Raw genomic sequence first — 14,712 nt, 5'->3', positions numbered from 1 at the left:
AAAAGTTCTCGTAATTTAACGGGGATTCTTGTGATCGAGGCGGTTTGAAACCGCCTATAAGTATTTTGTCAGTTTATTTTTATAACAATTCTTCCCATTAAAATCCCAATTAGTGATTACAGTAACCTCATTCTTCGGATGAGTGGGTCTACCGAGTACCGGTACTTGAATTGAAGTTGAATTGGGACAATTGATTGTGAATAAATTTATCCAAGACAAGTATTATCATCAAACTCCCAAAATTGGCTTTACCATGCTGTTGGCAAAGAAATGAAGGTGTCGGTACCAGTCCGGGTAGTCAGTGTCAAGCTACCGTAAATTATCAAACCAGCCGCCTCTGATGACGGCGGGGTCAACAAGCAAAGCACCGTCATCCACGAGTAGTGTGCACTGCGCGGTGTACTCCAGCCCATGCATGCCTCTTAGCCAGCTGTACACACACACAAACACACGTCCATTCACATTAGGAAATTGCACACACAAACGCAGTACACAGAACGTCTCCTTTTCAACACGGGTACTGCAATGCCAAGCATGTATGCATTCATACGTACGTGTACGTAAACGAGCCCTTCTTCACTGAAAAAATGTCCGACAATGAAACAAAAATCAACCGTAAATTTCACCATTCGTATTACTTTTTCACAAAAATACGTGAATCAATGAAGGCCAAATTTATTCCAACGCATTCATCAACTCTTCACCTCAATAATACGAAATTACTTACAACCATGACATGGAAGAAAAGTGGAATTTACTGTCAATAACAGCAGAAAGATCGCCAGTAAGTGTGCACATACTGCACACAAAGTACCAGTATCATCTAGTTTTACAGTCTACCCATAGCAGCAGATATGATTGGACCATGGCCAAATAGAGATATGATAACAAAAAAATAATAAAAACATGAAAGTGCATCATCGATCCGAATTTTTATTCCTATCCTTACGCCTATGGAATAAAATGACATATTCTGAATATTCGAACAGCATTTTTTTGTATCGTTATCTTGAAACCCGTCTTGAAATCATGACAAAATATGCATGATGCGTCTAAAGAATTTTAGGGAAAGAAACCAATCACTGAAGAGCTTTCATAACGGTGCATGACATGCACGGCATGGCCATGGATTGTCATCCAATGGAAAACCAGTCTACTTATGACGTCATATGACGCTTCACAAAGGATAAGTTGGCAGCTCATACAGCTACAGAAGCTAATACATGGGATGATAAATAAGGAAGAAGTGTCATGAAGTGCAGAAATATTGATGGACCCCGGGATGGACATTGGCGGCGGAAGCCAAAAAATTTACGGGGGTCCGCCCCCATAAATTTTAGGATGGACACAGGTAAAAAATTTGACAAGCAAAAAAATAAATAAAGGTTATAAAAAAAAATTTAGGGGGGGAACCATCCCCCCACCTCGAATTTAGGGGGTGGGGGACAGGTCCCCCCCCCGCTTCCGCCGCCTATGTGATGGACCCGGGGTGATGAATAGACCTAGCAAATGTGTATATACAGTAAAACGTGCTATGCTGCGTGGAAGTAAAAAACAAGCTTTGCTTTTGACATTGATCTATTTGGTGTTCATGTTACCATAGTGCACAAGCTTTTAACCATGAAAAGAGTCCCCAAGATTGTGTATAATACGCTGGCCTGTTGAGTCGTCATGCTCCTGAAAAGAGATATTCCTATTGGTGTAATGTTTTACCTGTACAATCTGTTATCTCTAACTGGGAAAAAATACATGTTACCAATTTTTTTTGTACAATCGATTCAAAATTAAGATCATTTTACTTCAAAATGTTCCATAAGACTATAGCTCTCAATTACTTTTTACATAAAATCAAATTAAGAGACTAGCCAATCTGTTCATTTTGTGACAAACAGAATGAAAAATTGGTTCATTTATTTTGCGAGTGCGACAAAGTCTCTCCGATCTGGATTGACATGTTAGATGTCATTTCCCAGAAATGTGGAAAAAGTGTTAATGTAACTAATTTTGAAAAAAAATGTTTGGAATTTGCAGTGATAATTTTCTTTCATATTTGTTTTTGCTTTTGAAATACTACATATATACTTGTAAATTCAAAGGCAATCTTCCAAATTTTATTGCACTTAAATGTTTTGTCAAGAAACAAAGGGAGATTGAATATATGTCAGCCAAAAAGAAAATTAATTGCCAATTCACTTTAAGAAATGGCGTTTCACCTTTTAAACTTCCTGCATATTCGATGCATTACTAAGTTTTTTTTATTATTTATATCCATACATTTTTGGTTACTTTGTGGATTTTGATGCTTTATCTCCCTTGTCAAAGACTTATAACGTAACTTTCGATAGTTGAAATTCCAGTCATAATATTTCGCCTGCTATTGTTGTGCATGTACGGCTGTGCATGTACGGTTATACATTCACTATGCTTTCATTGTTCTTTATTGTTATTTATTCTTCCTAAAAAAAATTGGCCTATTACTTCGATTTTCTGCTACTTGTTTATTCTTTTTTTATGTAACTTTTTTATTTTTTGCCAATCAGACAAATTGTTTGTAAATTTTGTGATTTGATATTGATTTCCTAATAAAACACATAATAAAAAAAGAAAAAAAAAACAAGCTTTGCTTAGGCAGTACCATTCCGGTTGACTCTTTTAACAAAATCATAAGTAAATTGAGACAAAATCAATTTATCATGATTTTCATGAAAAAAAAGAGAAGGGCAGACAACTTAATTAGTTAAGAACGAATATGTGGCTATGATGGAAAGCGGGAGTGCTTCAGCACCCCGCCCCCTATGATTTTTGCTGTGGTGCTTCGTAGTATTAATTGGCAGCACCTCTTGGAATTCAGGTTGGTAGCTATGTTAAAAATACATATTTTTTTACCACAATTACCTTAATTTTTGATCGATTTTTTTTGCTAGTAATTTTTTTCCCTCACCAAATTCACCTTTCATTTTTGAACGACAACCCGGACGAAAACCTATTTTTTCACGGACCAATCAAAATAACACTTTAAAAAAAACAATAACCTTTTTTTTCTTGTCTATTTTATTTTTGCCAAACCAACACCCCCTACATACAAAAAAATGTTCTCATGGCCCTGTTTTAGAAAACATAAAGTGGCATGTCGATCAGCACCATAGGGGACAAGTCGGGGCATGAGGAAGAAGAAAATTGACACCTCTAGTTAAGTTACATTTCTCAAGGGATTACCAAACTTATTAGAGGCTATATAGAATGGACTCGGAAAAGATCGATAAACGACTGGAAAGCGTATAAAGAGGAAAAGAAAAATAGGGGGGGGGGATCAAGTCTAAATCTTGATTTTTTCCACTCGCGCTTTGCGCTCGCATCTATCCTGTTTACAGGGGCGGATCCAGCTCCCGCCAATAGAGGGGGGGGGGAGACCGAAATTTTTTCACCCACATTTTTCCCCGATCGGCCGCTCAAAATAGATTTTTGTTTGTTTCTTTGAAGGGGTTGTCTCAGAAGCGTAATGAGCCAATATTTTTGAGGGGGCTCGACTCGCATATCGTGTAAAATTAATAAGAAGCTGCAAGCGAGCGAAGTGAGCGAGCAAAAATTCAGACATTGTAATTACAGAATCAAAGTTTGTAATAGATTTTGACATAACATTTGAAAAACTATAGGCCTTTATTTCATACTTATACCTTTCCTTTTCTCCCCATTTTCTTGTTCGTGATTTTTTTATTTTTTACTTATATATATATTCCGCTGGAATTTTTTTTTTGGGGGGGGGAGAAAAGGAAAGGTTCGTTGTTCCGAAGGTTCGTATTTCCAAAGGTTTGTTATTCCGAAGGTTCTTTAATCCGAAAAAGAAATGAGGTTCGTAATTCCGAAGGTTCGGTAATCCGAAAACTAAATGATTAACTAAACTTTTTTCGTTTTCGGATTGACAAACCTTCGGAACATCGAACCGTATTTCGTTTTTCGGAATAACGCCACAAATGTTCGGATCAACGAAACCTTTTACATTTTAAGATTAACGAACATCGAGGTATAGGCAATTTACGTGTTTCGGAATTACGAACCTTTGGAATAAAGAACCTTCGGAATTACGAAGTGTAACCCAAAACGCTGATGTCCTATCAATCATTTCTTAGCTTTTTATAAAACAACATAAAAAAGATGTAATAATCTCATAAGCCCTATTTAAATAGTGCGAGCGCGAAGCGCGAACTGAAAATTTTTGGAATTTCATGTATTTTGTCCTGAAAATTGAATATTCTGGCCAACGTTAGCTTTGTAGAACCTGAACAAGGTGCGTATAATGACTGCGAGAGCGAAGCGCGAGCAGAAATTTTTAATATGGGTTATGGCTTGATCGAAAAGGGACCTGTTAAGGACTATTTGCAGTTGGCCATGAGACGATACATATTTCAACTTTTAGATAATTTTTTAGACATTCCGACCTAAAAAAATTAAAATAAACACTTTTTTTAAATAAACGGTATAAGGTATAAAACTAAACAATTGATGAGAGCGCAAAGGAGAGGTGGAAACATTTGAGATTTCCGACCTAAAAATGGGACACTCTATTCATGTTTTGTAAATCATGAAAAAGGATGGGTAATTTGGTATCTTCCTAAATTAATAATGCGAGCGCAAACTGGATAATTTTAGCTCGTTTTTGAATAAAGATCAAGCTGCGTATCTCAAAAAACATGTATGTGCGTATTTGAGAGACAGACAGCATCTTGGAATTCTGAATACACTTCATTTCTTTAACATGAAAATCAATAATGTGAGCGCGAAGCGCGAGCGGAAAATATTTGAAATTCCGGTATGAAAAGGGTGAATTTAAGCACTAAATCTAAAGTTCTGTGTAGGGAAATTGTGAAGTGTATGTGGATAGCACCTAAATGATGCGAGTGTGAAGCCCGAGTTGATATTTTTTGGACCTAAAATATAGGATCTTGACAGTCTAGGCCTAAGGACATTTTGTCATCACATGAAAATGGTGACTATCTTCCTATTTCTTCATACTTCTCCTCCTAAGCGCGTTATGAAACTTGTCGATATTCCTTTCCGAAAAAGGGACAAGTTATTATTCATGAAAATTTCATTATCATATTTATTATGTAATAAACCTAATAAGTGAGTGAAATTTGTTGACATTTGAGGCCTGGAAACTAGATATTTTAAGCACTCTTGTAATCATGAATATATTAGGATTTATGAGTTGATATATTTTTAACTATTAATGCCGTAAATTGCGAAACGATTTTTTTTATAAACTGTCATAACAGGGGGATCTTAAGTAGTTTGTTACAGAATTAATATATTATAATATTATGGAATATGTAGGCCTACTTGGCAAATCAAATAATGCTGTATAGCGCATAGCGCAAAAAGCTGCAAATGATACAAGCAAATTTAATAAAGTGACATGAAATATTTAAAATAATTTTCCAAGTCTGTCCCTGACCTTATTTTATTCACTCCTCTTATTTTTTCTCTTCTTTTTCCCCTCCTTTGTTTCCCCGTCTTTTTCTTCTTTTCTTCTTTCTTTCCCCTTTCCTTTCCTTTTTTTGCTACGCCAATACCGGGGGGCCCGGGCCCCTCGCCCCCTGGATCCGCCTATGTGTTTATGCTTACAAACAGTGCATAGAATGCATTTAGAGGTCGGAATGTCAAAAATTTTCAGCTCGCGCGAGCATTATTTTTATTGTTGAAATATCTTCATGGTGTGTGTGTATTGAGTTTTTGCCCAGGAGCGGAAATCTCTCCCAAAAGGTAGGGGGGACAAGGGGCTGGAAATTTGACAAGCAAAAAGAAAAAGAAAAAAAAAGAAAAGGTTATTATCATCCCCAAAGTAAGGTCATATCTCGTCCTATAAAGTACATGTTTTATTTCGATTTCGAATGATGTATTTATTACCATCATAAAAGACCACATAGGCCTAGTAGGGGGACGTTATTTTGAGTAGGGGGGACTCTCCCCTGGGATTTCCGCCCATGGTTTTCCAGTGTATCAATCAGATGATTATTTTCGTCTGCTTGGGATCGACCTTTAACGTCACCATCCGAAAGCCCGGGTCCGAAAGCGTGACCTGGGGGGCGTTTCATGAAAGGACTTGTCGGACGTTTATCCGACAAGTCCCATTTTATCCGACGGTTACCATAGGAACAGTGCCTCTCAGCCAATCAAAATCATGGAAAGATGTCAGATCTGACAACTTGTCGGATGAAAATATTGATGAAACGCTCCCCAGGGCTCGAACCTCTGCCATTTGACCTCTGCATCAATTTTGTAACTTCCCCATTGGCGGCGGAAGCCAAAAAAATTTAGGGGGTGTCCACCTGAAATTTTGGGATGGAGACAGGTAAAAAATTTGACAAGCGCCCCCCAAAAAGGTTATCAACCTAAATTTTAGGAGTTGCTAACCAAAAATTTTTGACAAGCAAAAAAAAAAAAAAAAAAAAGGTCATCAACCTAAATTTTAGGGGGGGGGGACAACACACGTTTCAGGAGGGGTCCACGTGAATTGACGGGGGGACGCAGGAAAAAAATTGACAAGCAAAAAAAAGAAAAGAAAAAAAAGGTTATCAAAAAAATTTTTATGTCTGACCTATACATTTCAGTGAAAACGTACATGACCAGTGGCGGATCCCCCCTCCCACACCCTCCCCCGCTCGGTCGCTTCGCTCCCTCGCCGCTGGCGCCCCCCTATTTCAAAATCCTGGATCCGCCCCTGATATTCAGCGAATTGCACTACTAGTATTGCATCCAAAATGCACTATCCTGCACTCAGGCTGACGTCATACCAAAAGTAGACTATCCTGCACTCTGACGTCAGAGTGCAGGATAGTGCGAGGTCTGGAATTATCTATAATTTTCTAGAATTTAGATCAAAATAGCATGCGGGGCAACTCAGATACATGCATGGATGAAAAGAATGAATACCGGTATCTCATTGTGATTGTTAACATGGACATGGTCATGCAGCACCTCATAGGATGGGGGGTCGGGTGTCCGGACACTAAAAATATGAATTCAATAGTTTTAATCATCTTCTATTTTGTTCTCTATAATATTTCCTAAGATTTTGTACCAAAAATTGATGAAACTTTGCTTGTAAATTTTCCAAATGATCTAAAATTGATCGTCCGGACACACAACAACTGGGTACTTTCAAAACCGTTCGGCAAGATCCCGTCGCGTCAGTAATTTGTTTTGCGAAAAGTCACAATCCCCTATCTAGCTAGTTCTAAAGACGCGCGCGCGTGAAACCACCTGCACCGCACGCCCTTAAAGGCCCGTCTCAGCACGCGCACACCGCATACAATACAGCATATAATTCGAATTCGAACATGCGCAATAAAACGCGCACAATCTAAGTACGCATATTACGCGCATGCAAAGCGCAAGCTTAAGCGCGCGCATGAAATCGATCATCATCAGCTGTTGCGTCGAATTATTATCGAACAAAACTTTACTACACGCGCGCACTGACGTGATTAATGGTGATTTCAACACAAGTTAAGTCTTTACATATAATACGCGGACCACTGATGAGACGTCTGAGACCCGGATCTGAGATATATTATTTTCACTCTATTTTCGAATTTCAGCCAAAAGGGGAACGGTGCTGAAAGGAAGAAAAATGTCACTGAAAATACCACGGTTTAACAACGTCAGTTGCACAAATGAATCGTCCTCGATCAATTGCAATGTGAATGCTTTTCCAGGAAAACTTTGGAAGTTGGTGAATGATCCCAATTATAATTCCATTCAATGGAGCAGCTGTGGCACAATTGTAGTTGTAGATGCACATCACTTCAAAGAAGAAGTGCTCAGGTCCGGCGAATACAGCATTTTTAAGACTCAAAATTTCTCTAGTTTTGTGCGTCAACTCAATCTCTACGGATTTAGAAAAATTGCTTCAACCGCCAATGTCAAATTAACTGATTACAAGATGAGCACGAAACGCAGTTCTATTTCTAACCAGCTGCAATGCTTTGCTCACAACTTTTTCGTCCAGCATCGCCCCGATCTCCTTCCGAGAGTCAGGCGTACCAGCTCCGCCAACAAACGTCGCCCCAGTTTCGGCCAAAGTCGAGGCGAGACCGCTTTCTACGACTACGGGCATAACGGACCAAATAATACTGGAAACATGTATCAGATCTTGGGTAGATGTGGACAGAGTCAGAGTGCGACACCACCGACTTCGTTCACTGCCGTTACTGGGACTGTCATTGGCAATGGCAATAAGTATGCCAAATCAAGACCTATCCACTGTTCACAAACTTCGTCCTATGGGTGCCAGTATGTTTACTCATCTTCGATATCATCTTTAGCACTAGCTCAGCAACATTTTGTGCACCAAAGGCCGCACCACAAACTTGAACACTCGGCATGTGCTGATACTAGACCTCCTCCAGATTCAGAAACAGAGTCATCTGATGCTGACGATCTTGGGGAGGAATCTCCGAATGCTTCTGCTTTGTTGAAAAAATCAAGTGCAAAGGTTCTCTGGGCACAAGGGCAGAAATATTCTCACGTCAAAGGAGACACCTCAAGTGAAAGTAGCCCTTCTTCGCAGTCTTCTTCCAGCTCAAAGTCCAAACTCATTTCAAAAGCCAAACAACTCCTCGAGGAAGGTGCCCATTTGCCATCATTGCAAAAGTGCATGGTTTTCCAGCAAAGCCCAAATTTGGGAATGCCTCCAAGAGTTTACCCAGAATCACCTTCTTTAGGTTCGAATGCACTTAAACTTAAATCACTATTAAAGATTTCCCTAGTAGAAGTGTGCGATCAATCATCAGTTCACTATCATACATGTATATAGGGAGTGTCTGAAAGCATCTTTTGAGACTTGACTATTTTTTTCTAAGCAACCCCCAAATAAATTTTATTTTTAATTAGAAAGCCTTTCATTCTCAATTTGGCAGATTGTCCAAAAAAGTACAGGTATGAGGATTTAAAACAAAATGAACTTTTCTCTCAATTTCATTGATATTGTTTTACAAAGTAGGCCTAATGTTTGCTCTTTTTCATGCATATTCATTTCTCTGTTTTTTCTTTTCTGCTCTACTCCTGATTCACAGATTATGCAAACATCAATCAGACACCCAGCACATCATTTTGGTCTCCTGTCTTAGGATCTAGCTGCTGTTCAAGGCCTGCTGGGATGGAGCAAGAAATGTATGGTTATCAGCAGGTCCTGGACTTTTCTGCTCATACAGTTCCCTACATGAGTGCTTATCCATCAACTCCTGCCATGCTGTATAGTCCTACTTCTGCCCTTCCTCCAGAGAACATGATGTCGAGTAATTATACGCTTTATTTTATCGGGCTAAATTACCAGGTTAAATCGATCAGTTTTGACAATTTAAGTACTTATTGAATTTTAACAGTGAGAGAAGTGAAAGACTGAAATTAGTGTTGAATGTTAATAATTATCTAATACTCGGTCATTGATGATTACAATACTGGTATTCATAAGCAAACTTCAAAATAAATCTACAACTTCTTTGTGTTGGAGCAGCTCTCCTTTGTATATATTAAGACTTTTTTTATATTATAATTTTTAGCAAGTTCCCATGCCATTACTGAAAAAGTTCACAGGGGGAGTAGTAGATGAGATCAGACATTGTATGCAGTAATTTTATAGGTGACTTGGAAAGTTTACATGCATTCCCCTCCATACACCACTGTAGCTTACATCATGTTTAAATAGAATAAGGAACATTAGTAAATTGGAGCAAGTATGATTGTTATGCTTTTTTTGTCATTGTTGTTTGTTTGATACATTGATAGCTTTTCTTCATTTTCCAAATCATAACTTGGTCTACTGCGGTGTTTTTCCTTTACTTTCACACCACATGTTTAGTCAGTCTGTTTAAGGATCAATAATATAGTCCAATTAAAGAAATTTGGCATAAAATTTCTTAACCCCCCCCCCCTCCCCCAGGTTTGAGGTATCCATAAATCAAACAAGTTATGAACAGTCAAATAAATCTGTAATTGTATGTTTCTCTTCATTAACAGTGCCATATCACCCAGGGTCTCCTGCTATCCATAGGCCTCAGGTCAACTATCCAAGCCCTCCTTTATGTAACCATGGCAACAGCATTGTGAAGGATGATAACGGAGAGAAAAGAGATGTCACAAGGGAGACTTTTAAGAAAGTAGTGGTCAAGCATGAATTAGAGGAGATCCCTCGCTCATATTCAGCTTTAATAGAAGTTGGGGAGGAGTCATCCCCCCCTCCCCCCAGCAACCACACCGTCGGTTTGTGTGGAACGATTGTGATAATGAGAGAGAGAGGGCAGAGATGTACGCCAAACAGACCAAACAGTCATTTTACACAACAGAAGGTTGATCATCAAACTTACATTCTTGGCGATACTTGCCATCATTTACAGTCATGAAGCTACCAAAGTGTGTGTAGACTGTGAATTGCATTTCCATGTTGATGGCAAAAATAGTACTTTACTACCATACTTTAACATTTAGAAACATTATGATGATGAATAATGTAGAGTCAGCCTCATGTGTAGAAGAAGTGAACTAGGTGAAGTTGAATCAGTTCTAACAGAGCTATAGGCGTACTATTAATTGTACTCAACGTATTTACACATTGCTGTTGTACATGATAGATTGCATTGAAAACTTGTATTCTACAGTGTAGTTCAATCTTCAGAGGAATATCATTATCGCATCACAACAAAGGACAATATTTCATTGACATTTATTTTATCTTATCATTAGAAATATTGTGTTTGAATGCTTTGATATTTGCAATGCTCTTTTCTGGAAGAGAATTACATCAATTAGAAACATTTTTTTCTCAAGTTAGTAATTATAAACATTAGTGTTGTATTTCCTTTTTTGCATTTTCTTTATAATGATACTGTTACATGTTTCTATATTTGATGAATTTCTGTTCTGGGCTTTATTACAATTAATATAGTATATTGAAAATGAAAAGTAGTTTCCATGAAACATGTTCTAGATTAATTTGTTTCTTAAAATGTTTTTGAAGATGTACTCTGTTCATGTTCATGTTATTTTTGTGAAAAAATTTATTCTTTTTTTGCAGTTTTTACACTGATATTGCATGTATGATTTAGTTTTACTTAGTAGATGACAGGTTAATTTGAAAAATTTAGAGTCAGAGTTAATATTCTTAAACAAAGAAATATACTATTTGAAGCTATTCTCATAGCATCATACCCATGTTTGCTATTGTTATTCTTGCAGCTTTTAAACTCATATCAGCATTTTCTTATATTTTTGCATGCTTCATTTGGCCTTTTGAGAGTTGAAATAGCTATATTTTTAGTTGCAAGCAGTTCCTCAATAATGTGGTATGAAAACCTATATATAGCATTAACATAATCAATGCTTTTGAGCATTGTGGCCCAGTGTGGATGAGTCTCTAGACTATGAAACGGAGGGTCATGGGTTTGAAAACATGGATTTTGCATTCCCTCAGCAAGAGTCCAAGCCATGTATTTTGTGTATTCCTTCAGCAAGAAATTGATCCACTTTGTGCTGCACTCATCCCAGGTTACGTAAATGGGTATTGATCAAATTACCTTTGTTATGGACAAAAGTCATAGGTCAGAACAGAGTTCTATTTTTCAGTTTCATGAAGAATATCTTATGGTTACTTTGCCCTAACAGAGATCTGCAACCAATCAATCTGATAGTATTTATGAAAATGGACCCCAGTTCATCCCATGCCACTATCTCTTTATTGCATGTGGGCCATCCTCGCAACTTACATAAATTTCCTTTGTATTTCGACATTTCCAAAGAGGTGTGTATTATAAAATGTTTAAAATAATGTTTTAACTTGGTTTCAATCATCATCTTCATTGCACTGTATACAGATATATCTTCTATTATGGGCTGTATTGCATTTGCCCACTGTGTCAGATTGCTGATATTTGGATCTAAAAATTCAGAAAATAATCCTAAAAGCAATTTCTTTATACAATGGGTAATTTAAGTTAAGGTGTTGAAATCTGGTGTTGTGTGTTGAGACTTCTCACATAAAGTTGAGAGGTTCAGCAGCTAGAGGCGTGATGTCTTGAGTTATTGAAAACAAAATCAGTATCATTCTTGATTCTTCTGAACCCAACTCGGTTCAGCAGCCTTTCTATGCTCTCAAGGCCAACACCAACGCTGAACGTTTATCTTGAAATCACCCATTGTGTCATAGAATTATCTGGTCTGTGACTTAAAAACGGCCTTGAATCGATATTACAAGCAGTAGAGCAATTATATAAATGAATTCTATCTCACTTCAAGTCCATTTTGGCTGTAACTTTTGGAAGCAAGTCCCATAGCACAATGGTTTGTTATGGATTTCATATAAGAAAGAACTTGAATTGATTTCTGGTCAAGATTTTGAACAAATTATCTTATATTAAGTGATCTAGTTTTGCCATTGTCATCCAGTTATTGATTACAAGCCTTCACGTAATGGAATCTAGGTTTTGTCAGTGATGAATTTCACCTTCAAATGCTTTAAAATCATCGGCTATGCAACTTTTGAATGCCATTACCGTAGTGAAAGATAATACTAAATGTAATAAAATTATATTTCTTGACATTCCAATTTTGAAGTCGTCTTGCCTGGCTTGTTACACCCCTTCGCAGTGATCAAAAGTCACAGGATAACCACATGGGCTAAAACCATTTGGTCAATCATCAGTTTGGTGTGCACTACACTTGATATAGTTCCTACTTGGTACAATTCTCATGTAGTCTATTGCCCAGATGGTGAACATTTTTCACTTCCATTTTGTGATATGAAAATTTGATTCATAAAACAGCATCTAATCATATAGACTGAATAGTGTTTGACCAAGTGAATATTTAGACGAAATGGGTAGAGCCTAATTGGAAATTGGACAAAGTTGTAAATGGGCTATCAATATGGTAATTACATGTAGAACAAATGGTTAGTAGATGAAGTGGCTTTAAAGTAGGATTAGCACATGTTGGGAAGAGCAATGGAAAGTAGATGAAGCCGGTGTCTAGACCAATATGCCGCCAGTGAAAAGTGGTGGATATATTGACATCGAAATGTGACTGAGAGACTTGTCATGACATTTGGGAACAAGTATGACTACATTTTTTTTTTGCAATATCTAATTGTTTCTGTTTGTCAGATTTTTCTCAAGCTTCACTTACTCCTTTTCCTTTTTATGGAGAACAATAGAATTCAGCACATCTAATGAACAAGATCTCTTTTTAACATATCTGGTTTTGGTGACCAATTTTAATCATCTTCCATGCCACAATTGTTATTAATCAGATCAGATATACAGAGAAAGTACATAGAATGAATCAAAATGCATACATCTATCTAATTACTAGAAACAATACAGCACGGGTAAGATGAGCAGCAAAGTACTTTTAAGAAGGGAGGTTTAAAATCATCCAGCACATTATCTATAAAGGTAGACCAAATGAAGTCTTATCTACAGTAGGCTCTAATGTTGATACACTGAGAAATATAAATATATATATCTTTTTTAGATTCTTAACTTCAGTGAGTGACACATACATGTAGTTGGTGGATTGTTGTATGAGGTTCTTTGAACTATTTCCATAAATTGACAAATCAGCTTTTTCCAAGCTGTTTTGCAAAAATTCTTAAACTTGAGATATGTTTTAGAGCCACAGAGTGACATAGCTTACTCTTTTTATGAGTACTTTTACAGAACTGCTGAAAATTGTGTTGACATAACTACTTTAAACTGGAAACAAAATACTGGTAAGAATAATCCAGTCTTCCTTTTTTTATATATAAAATCTGAGCCAGAGGATGCAAGTTCTTGTGATGCTGATTAAATGTGACATGTTTAACTATGGGAGAGACATACTATACATAGAAATATGTTGGCATATATTAATATATATACATATGTAGAAGTTTTAAACTCCAGTACACATATATGCATACATAGTTGTAGACGTTAACATCCGATATATGTTTGTGCAGTGCGCTTAAACCATTGTAATACATGTATACGCGGAACAGGATTTGAGGGTCATAGAAATTAGAAATATAAAAGGGAAAAATACAAAAATTTGAAATATGATACTCTCAAATTAACTTGTCACATATATCTTAGAAAGAGCTTTCATCAAAAGACTGAAAATTAACACAATTACTTTGAGAAATGTTGATAAATAATGCATTATTTCCCATGTATGTTCATTATCTTGTTAAGAAGTTATCCACATAATTTACATTTTCAAACATAAGTACAATGGACAGAGTGATGAACAAAATTGATTAGATTTCAAAATCAACATATTCATTTTAAAAAGCATAAATCTACTTTGCCAGGAGGCTTATACAAATGTGTGCTAAAGAAAGAAAACAATAATAATACTTATATTGATTGCACCTATAAATATATGACCTTTTTCAGTTGGAGAAAAAAAATCACTATAAATTCAATGTCAGACAAATCACAGAAGAAATATGGTTGACTTATCTTTCAATTCAATTATTTTTCAGAATGGAATTATGCCACTTTGACAGTGAGCTTACAGTAGCTTGCTTTTAACAATGATTGAAACAATAAATTTAACTGCAAGCCTGAAGATAGCACAACAAAAAATTGGATATGAAAATATATGAAAATCCATATCAACAGACCATCATGAAATTGTTTCGATATTACTGATCACTTAACTTTCAACTCGGAATGGATG

The 14,712-nt window shown here is 36.7% G+C and overlaps 2 protein-coding genes across 4 annotated transcripts in view; one reads left to right on the top strand and one right to left on the bottom strand.

The window, feature by feature from the left end:
• LOC121407204 (chromodomain-helicase-DNA-binding protein 8-like) overlaps positions 1-978 on the bottom strand; it is a 48,786-nt gene extending 47,808 nt beyond the window's left edge. Inside the window, exon 1 of one of the 3 annotated variants that reach the window (XM_041598166.1) lies at positions 728-978. The gene's annotated coding sequence lies outside the window, so the exon portion shown is untranslated. Of the gene's footprint in view, positions 1-252; positions 693-727 lie in introns of those variants that run through there. The other 2 variants (XM_041598163.1, XM_041598164.1) reach the window with 2 other exon arrangements.
• A 6,964-nt stretch (positions 979-7,942) lies between these two features.
• Positions 7,943-10,488, top strand: LOC121409409. Its single transcript, XM_041601348.1, has 3 exons — positions 7,943-8,723; positions 9,075-9,296; positions 10,018-10,488. The coding sequence occupies exons 1-3, from the start codon at positions 7,943-7,945 to the stop codon at positions 10,398-10,400; spliced, it is 1,386 nt and encodes a 461-aa protein (XP_041457282.1). The 3' UTR covers positions 10,401-10,488.
• The last annotated feature ends 4,224 nt before the right edge of the window (positions 10,489-14,712 follow it).

Source organism: Lytechinus variegatus, chromosome 2 (genome assembly GCF_018143015.1).
Source record: "Lytechinus variegatus isolate NC3 chromosome 2, Lvar_3.0, whole genome shotgun sequence".
NCBI lineage: Eukaryota > Metazoa > Echinodermata > Echinoidea > Temnopleuroida > Toxopneustidae > Lytechinus > Lytechinus variegatus.
This window is presented reverse-complemented; position numbering and strand designations above follow the sequence as displayed.